General features: G+C 39.0%; 1 protein-coding gene across 6 annotated transcripts in view; it reads right to left on the reverse strand.

The window, feature by feature from the left end:
* Positions 1-26204, reverse strand: part of nfia (nuclear factor I/A) — a 179907-nt gene that overhangs the window by 102635 nt on the left and 51068 nt on the right. For 4 of the 6 annotated variants that reach the window (XM_067415825.1, XM_067415826.1, XM_067415829.1 and 1 more), the window contains exon 2: positions 19077-19605. In XM_067415825.1, coding sequence (XP_067271926.1) covers positions 19077-19605 — 529 coding nt within the window. Of the gene's footprint in view, positions 1-19076; positions 19606-23921; positions 24866-26204 lie in introns of those variants that run through there. The other 2 variants (XM_067415828.1, XM_067415831.1) reach the window with 2 other exon arrangements.

Consider the following 26204-nt stretch of genomic DNA (forward strand, 5'->3'; position numbering starts at 1 on the left):
ACTTGAACTCAATTTGACTAGACATTCTTCCTAAACATTTACTGTGTTTGCCAAGGTTGTTTTGGAGCGAGCGATGATATTTCAGCAAAGACTTTTCAAGTCGCATTTAGCCCGGCATTCATGAATCAACAGTGGCCGTGGGATGCGCAGACGAACACGGATATATTGAAGTGAAGTTAAAAATAGTGCAATGCAAAAACGAGACCCTGAGACCTTCTTTTGAACACAAGAATGTGTCTTGCATAAATACCCCCCTAAAAATGAATTTGATAAGGGTTAGGTTAAGCCAAAGCCAGCCTCCGTTCGTCTAGGCGTTCTTCCTTACTGTGTTTGTGAAGGTTGTTTGGGAGTGATATTTGTGTGAGCGCGAGTGAAATTTACCCTGGAATTCACGAATCAACCGTGGGATGTGTAGACAAACACTTATGGATATTTTTAAGATGGTGCATCATGTATAAAATAGCATAACATAAAAACAAGACACCTTGTTTTTCGATTCATGAAGGTGTCTTGCATAAATATCCGATAGGGATTAGTTGAACCCCAAACCAGCCTCGATTTGATTAGGCTTTCTTCCTAAACATTTCATGTGTTTGCGAAGTTGGTTTTGGGGTGCGCACTGCGCAGTGAAATTTCGGCAAAAGCATGGAAATAACAGTAGATATGCATAAACGCACACGCAAAAAGTCAGCTCCCAGAAACCCCCAAAAGAGTTGGCCGAGGAGCGCATCTGATTTACCCAGTTTCTGCAAACAAAGGTTTGATGCACATGAGAGCAAAAGAGAAAGAACGAACCAGGAAGACACATGGAGGGAGAAAGAGAAGGGATGGGAAAAAGCTTTCCTGGTGGGGCAGGCTAAACTGGTCTGGCTCTCATCAGAGACTTATCCCCTCTTCGGGTGAAAGAGTGCAGCGAAGGAAAAGGAGGGGCGTGAGAGAAGGGGGAAGAAGGTTGGGGGATTTGTCACGTATGCCTCTAAAGTTTCACAGCCCTGTAGGACTCTTCACCGTAGCGTCCACTACTTCACACGGCTCTTTTATAGAAATCCCTCGCTGATCTGAGCCGAACGAGCCTCAAAGGAACAAACACAAGTCAATTAAACAAGACTGTAGAAATAACAGCATAAAAAACGAGTGCCGCATATGGTTCTCTTTTTAAGCTAGCACCTTCACAACCGATTACTGATAAATAAAGCAGAAATATGCTCTAATAAATGGCTGGAACGCTTATTACGGCTATAGAACAGGCTCAGCTGTGTGGAGATACAGTTTAATGGCTTGGCAATGCCAGAAGGCTCAGGACAGAAACACAGAGATAACACTATGATGCAGATGGGTTAACTTGGCATGGCGTGCCACAAGAACAAAAGTAGCTTGAGCCCCAAGGCAGCGAAAAATTTAACACATGACGGGTATTTCTTGCACCTCACAGAAAGCATAGAAACGAAAGACTTGAGGCCAAGAAATCAATCAATGGTTACGCTAAAAAACAATCCACATAAAACTACTTTTTATTTTGGCTCAAGAATAAGTAATACTGGTGTTAATACTTACAGTTTTTTTGTTCAAGTCATTGTCTTTTGATGGAAATATATTTTGCTAGTATTTTATCATGTCATATTCAATCATTTTAATTTAATTTGAGTATAATGGCACTAAAATAACATCAGATTTTAGCCAACAAAAATACATTTTATATAAATAATAAAATAAAAATATACTAAAATAAAATGCAAAATGAAACCAAGTATTTATTTTTTGTTTAAATATGCCAATTTTCAACCATAACTAAGGCGATTTGTGAAAACTTGAGCTCCTGTTGTGCATTTTTCCATCTCATCTTCGTTATTATTGAAATAATCCATGACCTGACTAAAAAATACATCTATTTTTAAAAAAAATATATATATATATTTTTTTATAATTAGTCATAATCTTTTAAATATAATCATTAATTTGCCCATTTTCCTTGGATTTTCTCACATTTTAGTCAATAAAAAGAACTTTAGTTTAATATAAATAAATATAGTAATACATTTATTTAATGGAAAAATGTGCAAAATGAAACCAACTATTCAAATATTTTATATATCTAAGATGTATCAACATATTCCGTCTTTGTTGTCATTCACAAAATTAGAAAATTAGAAAATTGTAGTCAGTAATTTCATTGCGGTGATTAATGTCAGCATTATATAGCTGTCAGAACGGAGATTATAAGTCGTCTAATAGGCATTTACAGCATTTCCCTTGTAATAAGGTAAAAAATCTAGTTACAATCGAAACCTCATTGCTAACAGATGTTCAAATAAACCGTTATAATCTTTCTCTCTCTCCCCCGGATTAAAGCGTGAGAATCAAGCTCCATATTTATTTGCACGCCGAGTCGCAATGATTCTAATTCCAATCAATTTCAACAAATCAAAAGCTAATCCTTTGAATCCGAACTAAAGCCCGGACTTCAAGAGCCCACCGTCAGCATGTTCTATCGATTTAATCCTGATACAGATTGAGAAACATGTAGCGCTGTGGCTGATAGAGCACTGAAAGGCGGCTCAAGTCATGGGAACGACTACAGCTGAGACGCACATGGTACTGGTGCGTCCGCATTCATCACAGTAATCGCAGGTGAGATGCATGCACGGCTGCTGTCACGGCGTGAGAACGGGGATGGAAACCTAATGCCAGCTGATCGATCGCACATACGCGCCTACTTTAACCAAAGCCATTTTAGCTCCAATGTATCTTGAGAATGAGGGGATTCCCCTGCCATCCCTCGCTATTGAGAAATGGTAAGCCCAACACAATACCACGCAGCAACGTCAACAAACAAAAACAAAAGCCTCAATCAAACCCCTCCCCTCTTCAGCATCAATAATGCATTGCAGGCTGGGAAGGGGGAGGAGAGAAGCCACGGTGATGCCAACAGGCCATGGTACCGCACTGTTATCAGGCTTTCCCAAGCAAACCCCTACTTAAATTCCCCTCTAATTCCCCTGCACACGGCCCGCTTTCCAGATGGGCCCTGAGCCTCATGGCCTGCCAGCAACAGCTTGCGCCGTGTTTGTTGAAAACAAAGATGACGGATTAAATATCATGTGCTGCGCAGGGGGACGGAGGGGGAAAAGGAGATAAATCCATGTTTCCCGAGCAAATAAGGTGAGAGCTGAGAGGATACAGACCTCTGTATAGTGCAAATATCGAGCGGGACAACAGCGGCATCTTCTCAAACATCTTCCTTTACTCCAGAGAGGTGTCTTTCTCTCTCTCTCTCTCTCTCTCACCATTGTTTGTTGGGGATCTGTCTTCTGTGACATCCCCGGTGCGCTCAACTGCTGCACTCGGTTTAATTATGGAGTTTAATCTAATGACATCGCACTGACTCAAATCATGTTCTCATGTTTCACTTTATGGGCTTTCCTATACAAACGCTTTTATTTTTAGGCAACTATAAATCGCAAACAGTGCCAGGCACAGTGGGGAGCAGCTAGTGAGCTGGTAGTGAGCTTTATCAGGAGACTCTGTAGTTGAGAAACAAAGGTAGTCAAACTTTGTTAGAGGCGGACAACAGTAAAATTTGGGAGAAACCATGAAGTACCTGAATAATAAAAATTATTATTATAACAATTATTATAAAGTATTATTATTTGTTATCATAATAAATTATATACTATTTATATGTAAATTATATTATATTATATATAAATTATATAACTGTATATATATATATATATATATATATATATATATATATATATATATATATATATATATATATATATATATATATATATAGATAGATAGATATACATTGTAACCACAAAATTACTACAGTTATATATTCTTAATATAAAAATTAAGTTTTAAATATAATCATTTGTTTTGTGAGTATGTCATTTATATTTTTTTCATTTGAATATTTTACGCTATATATACACACACACACAAAACAAATTATTACATTTAAACTATATTTTATTATTTTATATTCAGAAAATATAAATGTAATAATTATGTATTATTTATTAATTCTGCAGAAGTATATATATAAAAGTAATATAATAACAAATATATAATTTAATGTTGGTTCTTTTAGTCAATTACAGTTAGTTCATCTAATTTTTTTTAATTATAATCATTATAATTTATAAAAAAGTAACCAGCATTAAATTCATTATCTTAAATCTAACAACAAATTCAAATTAAATATAAATATACAAATAAAATATATAACAATAATATATCTCTATTATATATATATATGCTGTCACAAATTAAGGCAGGTTGTAGTGAGAAAATACCAGTTACGTTTCAAACAAGCAAAACAATCATCTGTTTGTAATGCATTCTTTAACACTCCAGGGTGAACCGGTCATCCTGGTGCCACGTCCATCTCAGCCGCCGTGCATAAATAGAGTCAAGTCTCAGGCTGGACCCCTGAGGGGGAAGAGAGCATTTGCCTCGGATATTCCCAGTGGAGCTGACGGATATTTACAGTACAATCCTCTCTCGCTAGGACGACCGTCCCGAATCATATAGCCATAAACAGATCAATGACTCATGCTGTTCTGATAACTGAATACATGAATTCACATTACACAAAGACTCAGTCATTCCATTGACCGCTTTGAACAGACCCCACATATCCCATTAATCCCAAAAGAAAGTCTCGTATCGAGGCCTGGCACACAGTGGAAGCCATCAAGCTAATGTATCTTATCTTCAAAAGAACGAGAATCGTACAAAATGTGAATTTAAGACGAATCCTTGAAGCCGACTAAGCTTTATTTCCGTGTGAAGTTAGGACTGAATGAAGTGCCATTGTGAAACACATCACAACATTGAGCTGCTTGTGCTGAGGTTTGATTAGTGCTAGAAAAAGGAGCTGCTGGACTCTAGAAAGGCTTTTGGAGGTTTACGTAAGCCAGTCATGAAAGACACTGCTTAATTGGTCTTACAGCACCTAAAGCGTCTTCTGCATTCCTTGAAGCAGACGCAGCAGACACCTCGGACTGCTTAGCTCAACTTCTAGCGTGTGGTAACTTTCGGTGTCATGAAAGCACACTCAGGAATCTCTCTAAGGACAAAAACAAACAGGGAGCCAGCTGAATTATGGTTGTCAGGCCTGGCCACATGGACTCGTTGTCTTCCTTCCCATCCTAGTTCTCCTGTGTCTCAAGAAAATAAACGTAGAGGCCTGTCCCAAGCAGAAACTCATCGTTTCTCCTCCAAACGGCCGTATGCTGAATCACTGTGGAGATGTCAGGAGCTGAAGAGGCGGGGGTGGAGAACAGAGCACTTGTCTTCATGTGTTTTGCGGTAGCACTGAGAAGCACAGTGGTCCTCGTGCAGAAGGCCTGTGAAAATATACAGGCCTGACCAGAACACTCCCCTCTCATTTCCCTTTCATTTCCAAAACCTCAAGCACCACCAGTCTTTGTGCAACACTCGTAAAGAGGAGCCAGAGGAACAAATGTATCTGCTCCAACTTTCTGGGGTATAAATATTACTGTGGCATTCGCCCCGGGATAACCGCAGTGGTGGGATAGGGAAAAAAAGCAAGCGCAAAATTTCAATGCAACAGAAGACAAACGCGGCAGTTATTCTGTCTAGCGAACTCGAGCGATGCTCTCGGCTTTGTGATTGATGAAACATACATGTCTGTATGCTAGAACATGACCTCAAGCACTCAGAGGCCTACGCATGGAGAGATGGCATCCAAAAACAAGAATTAAAGGAGTTTTCTGGAGTGTGCGCATCTCAAATTTTTGGAAAAAAGCTGAGGTTTATCTGAACGTCAAGTATAAGGAGCCAGAAGCACTGTGGTCCTGTCACATCATTGCGGGATATGACAGCACGCCAGCAACGAAGGGCTACGCATATGGTTTGAATCACAAGAATGCGAAGACTTCTTATACATTCCATACTTATCGCAGCCAAACCGGCATTTGGTACCAAATAGACACTGCTGTTTTTTTCTTTTTAGTCTTTTCACATGTTTCACACCCAAGAGAAGTATAAATATAGAAGGCACAGCTCAACAATAAGGATTTGTGCATTTTTATTTTTTATTTGGATCCAAATTCTTTTTGTCAACTTTTAAAACTTGTTGGCCACACTGTAAACCCGAATAAGTTGGCAAATAAGTTGGCAAAACTCAATCAGTTGCCTCAAATTTTTAATGTTTTAAAAAAAAGCAGAACTTGCAGGTTTTTATTTTGTAATCAAACATTTGAATTGCTCTGAAAATGTTATAATTAATAGCTAATTCATACAATAAACATAAAAAGATCATGTGATCTCAAATTATAGTAGTGGAAACTTGACTAGCTTTAACTAGCTAAATCAATCAGTGCCACCTTGCTTATTGGTTACACAATGTGTTGGTAGCATTAGCATATCACTTGCTGAACGAGGACATCAATATAATACATTTAAAATATAGCTGTTCTCAAATTAAACTAATGCTCGACTTATCACCATGATGATAACCGTACAAAAAAATCTCCAACTTAACACTAATCTTGCACACACACACAAAAAAACGAATAATATAACACTTCATTTTTGCATTTACTGTCCCTTTTGAGTGTCAAGGTAAAGCATGCTGAGAAATCCCAGCCCAGTTTCGGTAAAATTTTAATAAGTCTAAATGAAAAGAAACAAGTTCATGAAACACAAAACAATGAAACAATTCAGATTACTTAAAATGTGTCTGTAAAAGAAAAAGAATGTTCTAAATACTCATAAAAGTTCATTTGATTGAACTAATTTGTTTAATTTGAGTTTGCTCTACTTAAATCAATTGAGCGTTAGGGTTTATAAAGGATCTAACAGACTGACATAGTAGATCTGTTAAAAATAGGATTTGTCATAATAGCATCAGTAAAAATGGGTTGAAAATTCTGAACCAATCCGTAATGTTTTGCCATTTACTAGTAAAAGTTGTTTGGGCCAATGGAAAAATTTGGCAACTACTGAGCAAAAATGTAGCACTGGAAGGAAAAAATGGATAAGACAAGGAAATCATTATAAAACTGTGATTGTCTAGTATGAGAGTCAAGGTAAAGCCTTCCACATTGAGTGCAACCTCCTCTATTACAGAATTATGTCATGATGTGTAGTTAGTACACATTATGTTACATCTTGTAGAGGAGACGTCCACATCTCAATGAAGAACACCAGGCCGTTTTTGATGGGCCGCTTTAATTGCGGAGGAGAAAAGGGTTGTTAAAATTGCAGATTGCTTTTATCTTGACGAGAGACGCTTAGGATTAGGTCTCTTCAGTCGGCCTACATTGTTTTGGAAAAGTGGTAGGGGGGATGCAACAAGTTATGCAAATGAGATGTTAATTAGGCAAATAGTGAATTAGCATATACCAGTACAAACCAGCCCATTGGAATGGAAGTGTGGGAATGGGGAGGCTGGGGGAGCCAGCTGTACCCCTCCCTCTTCAATCCCCACGACTTCACTTGTGCCCTGTGCCTCCCTGCAGGGCACTGACATATTGTGGCTTTTGCCTGAGCGATAGCCTGACGCATAATGTCACCTCGGCCTGACCGATGCCGAAGGGAGAAAAAGGTGTGCACGGAAAAAAGAAGCTTCTTTTGGCTTGACACTAAATCTTCGCCAAAGCTTCAGTGTGCAACCCTCGCTGGGCCGGCCCCATAGAAACGGCCACTCATGAGGTTATAATGGAACATAAATGAATGAATGGCGATTCACATGCTAATGTGAAAAGAGGAGGAAAGGGAAAGTTTTGTTGTTTTTTCTAATTTTTCGATGTTTCTTCCCCACTCAACCAGCGTTTTGTTTGTCGCAGCTTTCCTGTTTAACTCTTTCATGGGATTGCTTAAATGCATCTGAAGCGCAAAAGAAACACAACAAGGACTCTGTGTCATTAGAATGCTAAAAGAATTCATTAATGGTCAAGGTATACGTTTTTAAGGAATGCGTAAATCAATCAAACTAGGGCTGCAAGTTGGGTTGAAAAAATCAATAATGAAAACTGCTGACAACTGTTTTTAGAATGGATTACTATAAATGTTTGCCATTATCAAAACAAAAGCATTTAATCAAGTGGAATATTCTGTAGGTCTGATAGCAGTAATATTATCCTATCTGACTGTGTTGCCCTTTTTTCTGTTTTACAGCTGCACTGAGAGAAAATAAGTAATTCTGGCAGAGTCTAGAATAAGAAGAGGGTGATATTCCAGGTCTGAACTGAAAACGCACAACCCCAGCAATTCAGTTTCTACCCCACGTTCCCTTAATACAGTCAACTCAGCTTCTGACTGAAGCAAACACTGATGTTGACATGAAAGTGTGTAAAAGCGTATGACATATCGACAGCCCTGCCTCCATGCCTGGCGTAGTATCCAGCACCGCATCCAACCAACTCAGTCTGGGACTCCATCCAAACTCTGACCAACCAAATTACAGGCTTCATCTCGTCGCTTGCTCCCTTACTGGTCACAGGCTTTTTCATTTAAGCCCTTTCGATGACCTCCTCCTGGCTAATCCAGTAGAGAAAAGTTAAAAGGTCCGTTTTCAGCCTGCAAAACCAAAATAATCATTTTTAAAAGCTGGTATTATGCTGGTTTAGCGACAATACAAAACCGTAGATGTCAATTACCAACAATGCCGCACGCTGCTGACCACACAAATCCAAGCAAAGGCGTTTCCGACCTCGGCACGTTTTAGAGGACATGGCTTCGTGTGGCGTCTGTTTCTGAATTAAAGCATTTGGAAGACATTAGCTTATACGCCCCTCTCCGCTCCCTCTCTTCACTCTCTCCACCCTTGAAAGCATGTGGTGACCCAGGGATGTGTAAAATGGGGTCCAAATGAATTGCTTGGGCACTTGAGCTCCTCTTCCCATTACGGCGTGCTGCCCTACCTGTGTTGAGTCAGCAGCGCGCTCACTCTATCCATCTAATGGACAGCGTTGGAATTTAATTAGCAGGAAGCCGCAGAGCGGCGGGCTGAAGAATCCCCAGGACAGAAGAAACAGCGGAGCAGCGCGTGTCCCTGTGTGTGTGTGTCAGCCACCGGAGAAAGGATACGACAACAGGGCGTTCTCTGGCTTGGGTTTTGCACTGCAACTGTAGTGGTCAATGAAAAAGATAATTGTGGATTTTTTTTTATTTTTATTATTAATGATGCTAATAGTAGAATTATAGGCGATGATTTGTTGCTTACACCATAATTTTGAGCGTTTTAGCATGTTAGCATGTCACTCTGTGAAGATTATTTCACAATCTATATACTGAACTGTGGTGGTCTATATATTATTCATAGATAATTCTGGGGGGAAAATCATTATTCATATCAGAAGTGGAATTACAGCTAATCATTCAGATGAAGATTTTTGTATTTTAGCATGTTGGCATGTTATTTTGCTCTGTTTACATAATTATCTACCAAATAAAAAAAATCTAGGGCAGCAACTATCAATTATTTTGTTAAATAGAACACTAACATAAAAACATTAAAAAAATATAATTTGGTATCGTGCATAAACTACGATGGAAACACCATTATTGAATAAAATCTTAGATCATGAAGTCATGTGACTGAATAATTAGCTCTGACTCTTTTATGAATCTAACATTGTAACACGTTACTATAAATCAAATTACTTTTAAAAATTATTTTCTATATTTTTCAATAATCCCCTTAAAGTTAGTGAAAATATAATTTAAACCATGGTTAATTTAAACCCTAAATTTGATGTTAATGTTTGTTGTTACATTATTTGTTGTTGCAACTGTACATGTTATACAGAGAGAAAAGGTGTCAGATAAAAAAGATGAGAAATTCTGAGGGGAAAGCAGTGATAGACAAGAGCTGGTAAAAATCCTAATTGCTCATTTTCGCCTGTGTGGCCACGAAAGGAGCAGTTGGGCTGGTTACAGTACACAGTTCCTCCATCTGACTGTTGTCTTATCTCTATGCTCCTGACTTTGAACCGTACATTGGCTCCTCCCAACCCAACAGTGGGGCAAAGCATGGCCTGCAGCAAATGTGAGTTGCAGCTATGAGTGGGAGGCTCATGTCTGGTTTCTCCCACAGGAAGTGCTCCATACCTGGACCCATTTCTTGGAATATTGACTTTTATCTGCTGAAATGTGTATTTAACGAGTGTGGCAGACAGCGATCGCCTTTACCACAGATAATGCAATCCCAGTGCTGGGTTTGTTGTGCACTTTTATGTGTACACGAGGTTGCAGCAAAACGGCAAAACATTTAAAAATATCAAAAATTGAGACTGAATAATTCGGTCAGATTATTGACATTACTATTGAAGTTACAGCAAAACTCCAATAAATATAATGAATAAATAAAAATTGTTCTTTTTTCAGGTATATAAACATGCTCAAACTACTATGGAAACCCCTTTACCGAATAAAATCATATATAATCAAAAAATGAATGATTTTGATGGCATGTTGACACCATGTGACTGAATAAGTCACTCAGATGATTAACTACTATTGACTCAATTTGGTTGTCCAAAACACACAGGATTTACTACAGTTTTTGCAATGTTCTAATCCTTTACATATGAATTTCCCTACTTAGATGAGAACAGCTTGAGATACAAACTGAATTCTGAAACCTTTCTGTTTGTGTCTGCCATCTCTAAATTGTGGTAAAATCACTTTAATGACCACGGCCAACAGGTGGCACTGTGATTTGAGCCCTCCACTACTGTTGGCCCATTAATAACACTGTCAACTTTGACTAGTGCTGACAAAAGAATCTCTAAACAATATTCTGTATTTCACAACACAGTGCCACATTCTACCGCGCCAGCTGTTTCCCGACTGTGAAGTAACAAACCCCACGAGCGAGAGGTTTCCCAGCGCCGACGCATCAGACCGGAGCTCATCACCGGGAACGTATAACAAAAGTGGCGAGGGAGGGGTGAGGGACACAACTTGTAGTTAGGGGGTCTCATTCAAACACACATGCGACGAGAGGGTCTGTCCCATTCTTTTTCAAATCGAACCAATTAGCTTGGTCACACAGCTTCCCGTTCCCAGATGGTTCACAGCTAATCAAGTGGTGCTTTTGTTTTGTCTGTGAAAACAGTTTTGGAAGTGTGGGTGAAACGCAGCCTCGAAGAATACGCGCTTCGTGATCAATTTAACGAGTCCCGGCGATCCCTTGTTGGTGCGAAAACAAAAACTTCTGTGTTAGTGTAATTCAGACGCATGACTAATGGATCGATGCCCCCTAAAACGCTTTCTTAATGAGTGATACTCACTCATACGGCGAGTCCGGGAGCGACTAGACGGAAGGGAATGATTTAGAGATCCTGCTCTTATCACCGCTAATTAAAGAGTATCTTTAGTTTCCGACTGAATAAATGAAGACAAATCATTTCAAGTACATTATTTAAAACACCAAACACATGGTGGGGGCGAAAAATATCCCATTCCCATGTTGCTTGGCCTGGGAGTTGAAGGATGGCAGCTTACTGAAAGGGGCAGGTTGGAGGTTAAAATGTTTTACATTCTTTCATTACGACATTTGAATTTCCTCCAAACATGATCCTAAAAGGATGATGTTTACATTCTATCCAAATCCAAAGCAGGCTAATTGGGAGTAGTTTTTTTCTGAAGGGGCGCCTCAGAAATAAGGAACAGAATCGTGCCAGAACTCGAGGTCTGGCTAGAAGTGTGCCATAGCCTTATTATCTTTATTTGCTTATTTATTTATATTTCTGCAAAACAGACAGATGGAGGGACCGAGGGCAGTTCTGGGGATAAATAGTTCAATAATTTAAAGTCAATTCCATACTTAGCCCAACCCCCTCTCCCTGCATTCAATAATTAAAAACAACATCTGACGATATGAACGCAAAAAAAAACACAAAAAAAAAAACAACAACAACACAACAAATACCAAATATAACCTTGCTTAAAGAGCACAAGCCCTTTTGGCAAATGTTCTGGAATTCTAAGAAAAATACTAGAAAGTTTTGCTATTTATACATATAGACAGATTAAAATTGACAAACTTTAAAAAGTTTATTTTTCAGGTATCTCTACATAGACATTAAGCTACTGAACAAAAAAATCTGAAATAAATAATTAAAAACAGGTTCTGAATATCTAAAAAAATAATCGTATTGGTAAAACATTATCGTTGATCTTCACTTACTACATTTCAAATGTCTTTTCTGGACATTATAGTCCAGATTATTTTCTAAAAGGTGAAAATTCTGACTACTAGTCCCTTAAATGTGTGCACTGTAGTCATAAAACGGCTCATATGTTGGAGTGATAAATCAGAAAGACTCTATGACAAATATAGGGAAACGCCATGTCTAAACCTACCCTAATAAAACAAAAAGTCCAAAAGTGCCATGATAATACTACAATACAGCCAGCCAATGTTCAGTAATACTGCAAATACTGCTACCTAAAATACTCCAGTATACACTTCAGTCTTCAAATCCGTAATTGTGCTAACATCCCTAATCCAAAAATAATGTAATGAAATTCAGTGAAAACGGAGGGATTTTGCGTGACTAGCACATGTCAGTCACAGACCACGTAAAGCGATAAATCTGTGCATTGCTCAGCAGCAGATGGGCATAACGGGTATTGGGACAGCCAAGCAATTGTGGTAACATATTCCCTTTAACACAGACACGCATAAAATCCCAGAAACACGCACACAACAACGACATGAGAGGATCCTGTACGGCAGCACACCCCCAGCCTTTCTTCTATATTTTACCAGCCATACGGTAGTTTATTTTCCACTTCTTTTACCATCTGTAGCAACTTTCCCCCACAGACACTCACAGCTGTCCTGTTTCATGTCTGCGCTCTCCTTTATATTCCGGCGTACAATGCCGCCCCGTGCCTCAATCACTGGGCCTGCATTCTTCTCTTGGCAGTGGGAGTGGGCCTTTCATGATACTACTAGGGCGCCAACTATGGCAAACAGTTAAATATCATGGTGAATTTGTGTATACGAACATAAAGTGTGCTGGTTTGTGAGGTCCAGAAGCCCGTTGCTCAACACTGCAAACACACTGATCAATAGGCAGTAACGCAGATCAATCTTTACGTCACGTGATGAGGAAGAGATCCAGTTTGAGCAGAGATTTAGTGATGAAGCTCAGTCTGTCAGTTTAAACCCAGTTTAAGAGGCTTTTGCTTGCTGGGATTTGTTTTACAACGTTCGTTTGGTGCTGAATGGACATTCCTGCCTATCACTTGGGTTCCTATTGGAGCCCATACAGACTGTAAAGGTCTTCTGCCTTTGTTAAATTGCGGTTAACAGCTTATTAAACATAAAATCTCAATTCAAATGTGTCACATGCAGCCTAGTTGACAAATTTATGGTGTTGTTGTGGAGAAATACTATACAGTTTCCTACTCTACTTGAGGCACGCATGAGCTGTCTGCTCACCATTCAAATGTAGTCCTCATCAAGAGCTAATACAATCAAAGTTTCTCCCGGCAAAGGCCTCGCAATGCCTCGTTTGCTGCCGGCTGGGGCTTAAGACAATGGCACTCTTGTTGAATGGCATGCGCGCACAAAGGCTCCATTCTCAGAAGTTAGCTAAAGTTGCTGTTCTGTAATGAACGAGATGTCTGCTCTCGGGTAGTCTAAAACAGTCTGATCCGCTAGCAGACACTGTGCAGTTCAGTTCCCTAAGCTTGTTGCGAAACATGCGTTTGCAAAAAAACTTGGACGAAAGGAAACGGTAAACACAATTAGAATTGCGTATAAAAGCAATCTCTCACAAGCGAAACACTGTGGAGAGATTGCATTGGTTCTTTTAAAACGTTGTGAATGGCTCAAACTTTTCGACAGGGAACGCTCAAACTATTCAAATTGTACAGCTTTGTTTACAAATAACATCATGTACCTTTTCCAGCATTTTAATTTTTAACTCTTTCCATGCCAGCATTTAAAAAAAAAAAAAAAAAAGTTGCCAGCCACCACCAGTTTGATCATTTTCACACAAAAATGTCATAGCCCCCAGAATATTTTGTTGTATGAATATCTGGACATGAAATAAATCAAAAGAAAGAACAGACCCTCTGCTTTTGAAATCAAAATATTCTAGATTCATGCACTCTTATTTGATCAACATTTGAATACAAGTAATTTTCATTTTAAAAAAATTAAATAAAAAAAACCATTTTGAGTAAAAAGCTGGAAAAAATCTTGTTTCTGGATCGGATTCAGAACGATGATCAAAATTTGAATGGAGTAGATCAAGTTCATCAGCACCCTTAATCCTTGCACAGTCCTATAGCTCGTCCTGGGTCAACATTTCATTCAGTAACATAAGGCAGTTTTGATTGATATGCTGTTTAATGTTGGTCATCGCGTTATTATACATATGCATATGATTACATATATCGCTTGTTTCTGTAACTTCTTCAAATGTGTTTTGAGCAGTACCCTTTTTTTTTTAAGATGATGTGTCATAGCGCCCCCTAGCGTATAACATTGGAAACACGAAAACCCAGAATATTCTGTGTTTGGTAGGCAAAGAGTTACGCTGACAAACTGCCAGAGCTGATTTGCTGATATTTTGACAACAATTCAAGTTCACACCTGACCTAACACATTTTACACTATTTAAATCCAAATTTTCGCAGTATCTGCAAAAACTTGTATTCCATAAGGGCTTACTTAACTCATTCTTGTACACCAAAGTCATCTGTAGCGACTCCAACACAGGAAGTATTAAATAAATGTGTGAATAAAGGAGGATAAAAATAAAAATAGCAGAGCTCTCATCACGGGGCCCATTTCTCTCTCAGTGGCCGAGCGCTGGGACGACTGAGGAGTTAATACAAAACTAATTAGCAAAAATTGACTGCTGCCAACCCCCCCTTACCATTTCCTGCCTCACTACACAGGGGGACAGCAGTAAGCCCAGAGCATAGGTGTACGGCTCACGCCGGCTCTAGATTACTGCCCACTGCCTCCGCTCTCGAAACCCTTCACCGCGCTCCCCAGGCCGCCGTTATGTCAGCGAGGAAATGGAGTGTGATGAGTTGCATTTTAAACGAATTTAGCTGCTTTTACACATTGGAAAAGAACGAAAGGCGATCGTTTTAGAAGCACGACAATAGTCGACAATGAAAGAGATTTATTAACGCACATTGCTGACATCCAGAAACCCTGCAGGTTGGGCACCAACTAACATGGTCCAAATCTGCGCGGAAAGATCGGCACTGACAATGCACATTAAACGGATTACACGAATTTGCCTCGCAATCAGGTTTAGAAGAAATTTACCCACTAAAGGCAAGTGGCTGAGCAACAAACATCTTACAGTGTTCCCCATCCCAGAACCATCTGCTTCGTTTAATCCAATCACATTGCAGCAGGAAAAAATGGTTCAAAAGGAGGTCAAATGCAATGATATTAAAACTGACTGTGCTGTATCCCATCACTGGATCCGAGCTGGTCCTTCATCACTGTTTCTCTGCCAGGGTGGTGGAGGGGGGGTTAGTTTGCACAAGCCAGGCAGAAAAGTCATAACATGACAATGTATTTTTATGAATGGCCGACAACCTCATTTTTAATGAATGGTACTCTGTGAAAGAGCACAGTGGCATGGTCATTGTTGCAGTAACAGGGCCGGTCGGTGGGATTTAGCGAGCAGAAAGCAGGGGAGGATGGGTGCGAGGGGGTGGGGAGGTCCCAGCCCACAATGTGTACTGCAGTAACCACAACAAAGGCTGTGGTTTATCCCACAATCGCCTTAAATAGATCCAAATTATTGTTATTCCTCAGCCTGTGGAAAGGAAGAGAAATATAAAACGGCTGTAACACAAGATGTGCCAAAAGTCAGCCTGAAGATATCAGCGGATTCAGTTACTTAAAAATATTATACGAACCGTCGGCTTACTGAAGCCCTTGACCGGCTTTTGCAAAAACTTTCAGCCAACTTTCCCAGAACTTAATACGAATTTACAAAACTTATGACAGGGAGCCTCGAGCATGCGTCATCAAAGCTAACTAGTTTTGAAAGACACACTGTACTGTAAATCTGTTTAAGAGCTCACATGGAAGTGGGTCAGACGTCTTTACAAACATTACACACGCAAACGGTTTGTTCGATGCGGCTCCGGGTCAATTAAGGTAAGTCCAGTATAAATATCTATCAGCCTGGCTGGAAATGTACACACGGGCTCGGTCTCGCGTTTGTTATCTATCTGCTCCAGCGGTATCCTTCCATTGTGTAGTGAGACTGAAAACACAGCAATGAGACACAACTACAGTTCACAACAAGTGAAATTGAATTAAGTCAACATATATCATGACAATGAATTCAAAGAACTCTTAATTGGGTTTTTCATCAAAATAAGTACTCATTAATGCATCAATGTAATTACTTGTGACAACACAGTACCCCAAAAATGTTTTGACAAAGGTAATAATTTAGACTTATTTTAAACAATAATAATAATTTAGACTTATTAAAAAAAAAAAATTGTAGAGCTAGGGGATTTTATTCAAACAAACAATGAGGCAAACCGGCTGATTTTCATGTACTTCCAATAAACCAATGCTAAAGGAAACAAACACTGGTGTAATGCTAGTCTGGGTCTCCACGGCTATTAGCCCCGTTCGGCTGGTTTAAATGGCACACCACTCTGTGGCCCAAACAAAACCACCTGTTTTAACAGGAGGTCAAGGGGGCAACCCAAAACCAAAGCTTGCCCTCCGCTTGACTGGCTGCTAATGGGAGTGGATGTTTATCTAGGAGGTCAAATGCCTTGAAGATGGGGTCATGACCTTAACATCTTAAGCCGTGACCTCTCCCACGTGTGGAGTGCTCCTGCCGTAAATTAGCCATGGTTACATGTCCTCAGGCCTCAGTGAATACCACATTTATGTCTTTTTCTAGTTCTCATGTTACTTTGTGTAAGGAGATTTATAACTATCTGACTAAAACTATAAAACGTATTACTATTGAAATTAGGAAGTGCTTTTAAAACACGTCATGAGGAATATATTGCAAAAATAATGGAAAATATTGCAAAAAGATTTAAAATTTTTTAAAAGATTGCAAAAATTGAGAAGTACAAACTTAAATGTACTGTACATATTATAAGAATACATTTGAAATTATAAAAAAACATTTATCAAATATTAGTAGAATTGAAAAATACAAACTTAACATTACATATAGGAATAACTGATTTTTTTTAACATTTAAAAAAAAAACTATTGAATCAATTAAGAAATATGAGATTAAACGTACATACTATAAGGGAAAAAATGTAAAAAATATTAAAAGAATTGGGAAATACAAACAATTATTATAGACAATTATTAAAAAATATTGAACAATAGTAAGAATATTGAAGAAATATCGAAAGAACTGAGAAGTAAAAAGTCAGGTATGACGTCAGAGCCGTCCCAAGATTTTCCCATGGCTTTTATAATTGGGTTTTCCATTTGTGGAAAATAAAGCCTGTGGTAAACATAACCTGACTATGACAATTCGTTCTACAACGTAAATTACACACACCCATCCTCAAAAACATGAATTTTTAAGTTTTTTTTAAATAAGTAACTAGATAAGACTGCTTGGGGTATGAGTGTGTGCAGTGTGCAGTGCACTTTGTAAAACAAAACGCCACAGTTTCGTCAAGTTATGTTTACCACAGGCTTTATTTTACTTGAATAAATGGAAAAAACCTTTAGACATCTGACGTCATACCTGCACTACTCTATCACAAGAATTTGTATTGTTCCATTAGTTTATTTGAGTTTTCTGGTTACTTTGATTGAATTTAAATGCTCTTTTCCAGCAATGTCCACTAATATCGACAGGTAGCTCGGTTATTGTTTGGATGAAGTGGGTGTGTTTGCTGGCCTGCACCCCTTGCCCTGGCAAGACTGTGGGATAAATTTAATTACTGACTTTAGCTCCTCTCAGAAGCCCCACTTTCACCATCTGTGTATGAGGTCAGGCTCTCTTCAGATGGCTTTTAATCAAGGGGGCTCCAGCAATGCTCCGCTGCTTTAAATAAGACAGAGGAGGAAACCTGATCGGCCTGTGTGCAGGTCAGAGATGAGGAGAGAGAGACTCCCATGTCTTTCTTCCTCTTGTTCCCTCGCTGACATCTCTTATTCACCATCGAATCAAAAAGAAAACCTAACTTCGCAGATTAGGATGTTAGCAGGACGCTCCCCGCTGAATAGGCTTTCAGAACATCAAAACTGAGGATTTCGGCGGGCCGCGGGGAAACGCGTTTCTGTGACTGTGTCGTACTTATCCTCACAAAAAGCTCAAAGGCTCCGGGCCTTTGTGTTCCCACCAAGTCAAAGTGATTCACACGCTCCCGTTTTGCAACCTGCCGTCTGCCAGATACCACAGTTTTCCTACGCAGCGCTAAAGCTCACGTTTTACGGCTTTATCTCCGCCGTCTTCGGGTTACACTGCGTTTTCACTCTTTTTATCGGCACCTCATCAAAGCGCAAGTAGATTCCGTGCGGAACGCAAGGAACGGCGGATGCGCACACTGCCAACTCTCTCAATCTTCACTGCCACAATTTGTGCGAGAGAGGAAATGAATGTAATTAAGGTGCTCAGTTTGCCTGTCTTCCAAGAGAAAGCTGGGTTTGTGCCGCTGTCAGCGCAGGATGGATCCCCTGCCGCCTTCTGCCAATTAACAGTTGCTCAATCAGATATTTGCACCGGACTTTTCCACTAGAATTTTAACTCAAGAGACAGTTGCTTGTTTAATAGAGCAATGACTCTGCAACTAGGATAAATACAAATAAGCCTAGGGTTAATAAAACTACAAATAAGTCACATTATATTTTTGACTTAGAAAATTCACTCTCAAATTAATTACGAATTGACATGTATTTTTCTTCTTGATTGAGAAAAATGTGGCAGAAAGGAAGCAGAGGATTCCGTTTTGAGTTGCACAGGGCGCACTTGATCGAATGGAATAAAATAAAAAAGTACAATCCATCATTTGTGATACAAATTTTGGTGCTCACATAGGTGCCATTTGCATCCTTATACATTCAACAGATTTAGTGAATTCAGAACGGGACTTACCTGCATGCACGAAGTAGGCCAGATACAGGTCGAGCTCCTTTACGGAAACTCCTATGTGATGCGGCTGCACACACAGCCCTGGGTTCGAGCACTGCGGAGACTTAACCAGCCTTTCGCCATCAGTACTTTCAAGCGGAATACCTTTGAATAAAATCACCATGACCAGGTCCAAGCGCCACACTTTGTCCGCCTGACGCAGGCAGTCAATTCTCCTCATCTTGCCCTTCTGGTCGGGGTTTGAGAGCACACAGCAAGGGGGCTTCTTCCCGGTGACAGTGAGCACAAAATCCTCGCGGAACTCCGGCCGGATGTCCTTGCGGAGTTTGGCCAGCAGCCGCGATGCCCACTTCTGCTTGACCTCCGGCTTCTCGCTGAGCAGCTCGTCCTTCACGGCGCGCTCCTCTTCCTTAGACATGCGCTTCTCGTGCTTCTTGAAGTATTTTCTCTTGCGGGCCTGCAAGTTGAACCAAGTGTAGGCAAACGCTCTCACATGGGGCAGCAGTGCTTCAATGAAAGGATGGAATTCATCCTGCGAAGAAGGACAAGGAAGCAAAAAATTAGTCCACATGGACACTGTAAAACAGTTTCAGAAAATCCTTAAAAATATACACTTAAAAATATAAATGTAAACTACAAGTTATTAAAATGTTTTTTTTTCTATTAAGCAATTGTACAAGTGAAATTAAAACCAGGTGAAGTAACAACAGATTTTTCACAGCAGACACCATGAAAGCGAAACGCGTGAATCTACATAAAATCCTATTTGATTATTTTGAAAAACGGCCCCCAACAGCAGGAGTGTGTCTGTGAACTGAGAAGGGCAGTGTGTGTGTGTGTGTGTGTGTGTGTGTGTGTGTGTGTGTGTGTGTGTGTGTGTGTGTGTGTGTGTGTGTGTGTGTAGCTCGTCTAGGACATATCTTGGCTCTCTGGCAAGAATGCTGGTCTTTAGGGGTCTGCCAGGGCCGAGAAAAAGCAACAACCGACCAGGAAAATTCGAGTGGCTATTTTTATCTGTTCTCCATAAAAATGCACACACGATTCCAAAAAACCGTGCTACTTCATTCGCTATCAGCGAGGAGTGTGTTGTTTTCACACAGGAGTGTGTGCGGGGCAGATTGTGCCGGGTTTTGGGATCCCTTCACCTGCCGCTGGTGCACAACCTGGCAGAAAATCAATTTTTATAATCTATTGACAAAAAGACCAGGAAAATATCGGCCTCAATATTAACACATCTCTTTGTACATACTCAAAGTCTAGTGGATTCTTTTTTTTTTTAATCTACAAAGGGGAGTATATTTGAATATTTACAGGATATTACTGTATGAAGTTTTTTTGCATAATAACTGTAAACAATATACTTAATGTTTGAAATATTACGTAAACAAAGCATTTTTTAATACTCTGCACAAAATTATCAAAATAATAAATAGCCTAAACTGTATATGCATTTCTGAATCTGCAGACTTGCAGGTCCATTTCTTTATTGCCTAAAGAAAAAAACAAAACAAATAAACACTAATAACGGGGCAAATAAATAACGTGTGGTTTCTAATATGAAATAATTTGGGATTTTACACAGAAAATAACTCAGGGTTTTTATTACATAGAGAGAATAATGGCAGACTGCCAATCACTAGAATAACATTTCCACAAACAGCAATAGCCCTGCATCGTGTCCCAAAACCGACCGTGCGAGTACGAGAGGGCTGCCAGCAAGCAAGCAAAGTGCACTATGTGCTGAGCGCAGATTTCATTTGAATAAGCCCAGATATGAATATAACGTGCTGGGCCTCGGACCAGTGCCTTTAGAAATTTAACAATTAATTCGGTGTAATTTAGAAATGTTAATTAAATTAATTTCTCAGGCCAATTTCAAGCACTGCTGCTAATGTTTGTATCGTAATTAAAAATAATCACAATATACCGTCGAGCAAAAATACATCATTTTGGGCGTGTATTAAGCTGCAGGTTGAAATAAATGTGGTATTGTTTGTGTAAGATTACTGTCTGTTAGTCGTAGACTCAACAACAGACTTCATATATATACATACTGCCATATCTCTTTTGTTACAACACAGGAAATCAATGATTTGCATAAGCATATATCATTATTATAGTGTACAGAACAATGTGTGTGTGTGTGTCTCCTGTGAGACACCAAAGCAAATGTATATGTTTAATCATTGTTTCCTTCCTGTCTTGTTCAAGAATCAAACTCTCTTGCCTCCGAGGCATAAAAACTCTATTGTTTCATCCTGCGTTTAAACCAGTGAATGAATTTCCTTATCTGCCTTCAACTGACTCTCCAAGTAACTTAATCCCGTCTGTAAAATATTGTTCTTTAATAACTGATATCCATCTATTGTTGTGGCTTTTTATACATGTATGTGTTTTTATTAAATAATAATAAAAAAGATATGTTGCAGACTTGTCTACACAAAAAATCAATATGGAAAATCTCCAGATGAGAATCAAGCTCTCTACTGTAAAATCATGCTTAACTTTCTGCAGTTCTCTTTCTAAATAAAAGGAACTATCGCAAGAATTATGTGGTGAATGATACACAACAGAACATAATTTAACATGCAAATGATTCATGTTTTGTTATAATTCTAGCAATTTATGAAAACTGAATTCTAGGAAGATGCTTGCTCGTATGGCAGAGAGAAAAAAACAGCTCTTTGCATTTTGGAGCGTGCCTGAGTGTCAGTATAGGGTCTGGTTAGCATGTCAGGTTTTTCCAGACTCCTAAAGTGTTTCAAGCTGAGCCTCGCTGTCCTATAGTAAGGCCTCAGCAGGGAACAATAGTGCCTCGTGGCCAAAAGAGACAAGAGAGTTTTAACGCATGTGAAAATAGTGTGAAAAACGGACAATGTGAATGCACACGTCTCTAAAAATATATACATTGCAAGGTATTCAATAACTAACCCAAGAAATATAAAAGTATATTTATGTATTCACTAATATTTAGGAAGGAGTTGAAAAATGTGTTTTGATTTGAAGGATTTTACTATAAAATGAAAGCTATATAAAGACGTGATTTTTTGGCACTATTAAAGACAACATACACAAACACACACATACACACACAGAGGGAGAGAGAGAGAGAAAGCAGACCTCATACTACCTTAACAATGTAACAGAGAGGAAATCAATGGCCCGTCTCAATTATCTTCAACACGACTATGATTTTTAGACATTTAATAATATCACTGGCATTACTTGCATTAGGACTTATTTTAAAGAAAGGGGAAAAAACAGTGCTTTTACATTTTTGTAATAATTGCATTATTCCTCTAAAAGTTGCATATCACTTATTTTTAATAAGTACTTTTAGCAACAAATATTGAATAAAATATATGAGCTATATATGAGTTATGTCGTCAGGTGTCAGTTAGTGATAATGTGTCACATAATTTATAGTGATTGACAAATTATCAAAAGCTTCCCCACGGTTCTGCATGGATTTATAACAGAAGCTCTAAAATAACTGTTGCAAACAAATCCAAGCCTTGCGTTATGAAATCTATGAAAAGATGACCAAAGTTCGAGCTTTCTCGGCTTGTACTTCTGTGCACATTACACGTAATTTGTCTTTTTTCGCATGAATCCTCTCGTGTCTCCAAACAGACTGTAACTAACATGGTCAAAAGAACGGCCCTATACGTGACACAATACTGAGGCCTTCTCCTTTGTTTTGTGCATTCAGTAAAACGCATTTAACCAAACAGTTTAAAATCACATCAAGTCTACAGTATAACACTACAGCTTTTGCAGACCTGTCACCTCACTTCACCTGCCACCATGATTCAGACGATGACTGGATTTCTTTTTAAACCTCCTTTAACCCTCTCGGTTGCTGTTCAACTTTATTCCACTTCAGTTTTTATTCTGTGATAATTATAAAAGTATGATAAAGCAACAAACAAACTGCACTATGCATTTATAATCTTACTTAGGTTAACAGACATGACAGCACCAAAGAAAAGTCTTAATTATCAGTCAATATTACGTTTTTCAGCACAACCGTTGTTAAAAAATAATATAAATATATGTATATATACATATTAATCAGAGTTTCTGATGACTTGAGAAGAAAAAGTCTCAGTTCAAACTAAAGTTAATACTGTAAACAGCATAGTTGTATTTATGTTAATACTAAAATGCAACTAAATATGACTATTCTGATCTGAAACGTGCTTTAAAGGAGCATATGTCTATATGCTGTTTTAAACTTAAATGTCCACACTTTAAAAAATAATGTTCTTTATTGGAACCAACAAAAAATACAGTTTGATGTCCCAGTAGAACATATTTAAGAGTTTTTATATTCCATTTCTTTAGACATCTACTTTAGACAGAGTCCAGTCTGAAAAAACTTACAAATGTGACATCAAAAACTTTTTTTTCTTTTAAAAAAAGCAACTTATTAACAGAGGTTTCCTTTGCTGAAAGTAACAACTGTTAAAGAACTTTATTTTCAATAGTGTAACCAAATCAAATGGGCACAACGTTAACTCTGCAGGATTCGTGTAACGTTTTCTTTCATGCACAGCACTATTTAAAGCTCAACTTGCTTAATAAAATCAACGTCTCTCCCTACGCGAGGGCGGCTTGAATAAAACACAACTGCACATAAATGTGCATAAGAAACATATATGTGTGTGTGAGGTGGGCGCCATCCGCCATGTGGTAGTTCAGTTGGCTCTGTCAGAGCAGAAATGCCTTACTACACACTAAGTTACTTGTCTTAAGCAAAGGTTAGCCCCTATCCGTGCTGTCCCGGCCAAAGACACCGCTCAAATGCAACAAACAGAGTTAATAATAGACGAAAATATCACTTACCTGTGTTAGGCATAGCGGAGAATACATATCTGTCGGTTTAAACTCTTGAATTGGCGATGTATATGTTGTGTGTGCGTGTGTGTGTGCGTGTGTGTGTGTGAGTGAGGGTGTGTATGTGTGAATGTATGGGGTGTGTGTATGTATATGTGTGTATGAAAAGAGAAAAAAAAGAGAGACAGAGAAGAAGGGAGAGAGGGAAAATAAAGCCTTGCTTCTTGCTTTCACATTTCCAACTCTGCGAAGTGCGCGCGACGCTTCAGCGCTCCATAGAGCTGAACTTTAACCCCGCCTCGAGTTACACACATCTACTGTACTGTACTGTTAAAGCCGTATATCCAAACTTTCGGCATTATCATCAACTGCAGCCTAGAGAAAAGTCCCGACGACGGATGGATGGAAGGAAGTACAGTGCACGGAGATTTCACAGAGCCATGAGTCAAACTGTGGTGATGAACCCGCCGAGAGAAGAGCGATTATTTCATCTTGCGGTCATTTCAATAGAAAAAAGGATAGAAAAAGTTGTCCCGATGCGTTACAAAAGTCGCGTTTGATTCATTCTTCGCTGTCTCTTATAGCGCCGCGCCGCGCGCTCGCATCCGCCGTGAGGCATGTGGCGGTGCGAAGCAAAACTGAGGCGGATTTACGAGCAGCGAGGAGGGCTCGGCATGCTTAGGAAGATTGTAATATCCTTAAAACCCCCTGTTGCAAAAGCTGCCACTTGTGTCGTGGTTAGTTTCGACCTGAGAGAGAGAGAAAAAGAGAGAGAGGGAGGGAAAAAGTGAAGCGCACGATTTGAGTCCGCTGAGACGAAGCTCCCGTCCAAACTCTTGGGCTCTCCCATCAGCACAGCGCCCTCAATATCGGCACGAGAGCCATACACATGCGGGACAAGAGAAATATGCACCCAATGCCGCTGCACTTCGCAAACACGAAGTGCTGTAATGCAGAAAGTGCATTTAAATGGCGTGTTTTGACATATTATGCACCGCTTTATTTTAACCACATCAATAAACGAGAAAGAAACGTTTGGGAAAAACAAGACGAGTTCGTATTGCATTCACTGCCTTCAGTTTTGTGTCAAATCATTTCAGATTGAACAAGCAACAAATGTAACGCAATAAGCAGTACCCTAACCTATAAGTAGGCTACAATCAAATACCTGCTTATTAAATAGCTACATTTTAATTGAATAACATTCTTTAAAACTTAATGCGTAAAACGAACAACCAATCACAGTAGCCTATATTAGCCTATGTCTTAATTAGCTTACAGTTCTTGCTTCTTTTCGAGTCGTAGATGACGAAAGCAATAGCTTAAGTTAGTATGTAGGCTACGTGAGATTCATATTTATTGATAATTATTTCGACTCACTAATAGATCCGGATCAAAAGAGTCAATCGCATGGGAATCGCTATATGTAGTGATTCACTAAAAAGAATCGGCTCAAAAGAGTCATTCGTTCGGGAATCGGAATACAGCTATAAAAAGGAGTGCTTTAAATCACGTAAAAATAACCTCATTGATCAGAAGTCGGACTATACTGATCGCGCAATGTTTATGATTCACTAAAACGATTATAATTCTACAAAAAGCAGTCGATTAGGCTACTAGCCTACAATTGCAATAGCCTAAATAAATAAAACAATGTTTTGTTTTTTTCTTCATGCTCACGTAATGCGTCTATTCAACCCCAAGTATAGGCCTAGTATTTCTATCTGCGCGTGATCAGTATTGTTTTCCAATATTTTGAAACGGTCAGTTATGCACCAATGTTGTCAGCATCATATTTCACTTTTCTGAGCCCCGTTTTCAGACTGATATGCGGCTGACAGGTTCCATAACAGCATATGCCTATTTATATCGGGGATTTTTATATTTCAAAGAGTCAATGGAACAGAGAAAATAAAACTGCGTGTTTTTAAAAAAAAAAAAACGTCATACCTAAATATTATTAAAAAAATATTTAAAAACAAGGTGGACACTGATGGACAAGAAAGCGACTGCCAACGCAATGTTATGTTTCTAATCACGTGTGCCGAACGTGCAAACATCATTAATAAGAAAACCTGGTTCATGTAATTAGTTTAGTTGGCACTCAACACCGTTTTATTATTAACCAACTACTCTCGCTGTAAGTCAATCGGGCGCCCCCTAGAAAACGTGCAGGATCCATTACAGTGCACACAGAAAAGTGTTTCAGAAATACGGGATGATATTCTAAATGAGATATCAATCTGTTGGGGAAATTAAAAAACACTACATTCCAGAAAGCAAGCATTTGAT

Source organism: Pseudorasbora parva, chromosome 14, assembly GCF_024679245.1.
Source record: "Pseudorasbora parva isolate DD20220531a chromosome 14, ASM2467924v1, whole genome shotgun sequence".
NCBI classification, from domain to species: domain Eukaryota; kingdom Metazoa; phylum Chordata; class Actinopteri; order Cypriniformes; family Gobionidae; genus Pseudorasbora; species Pseudorasbora parva.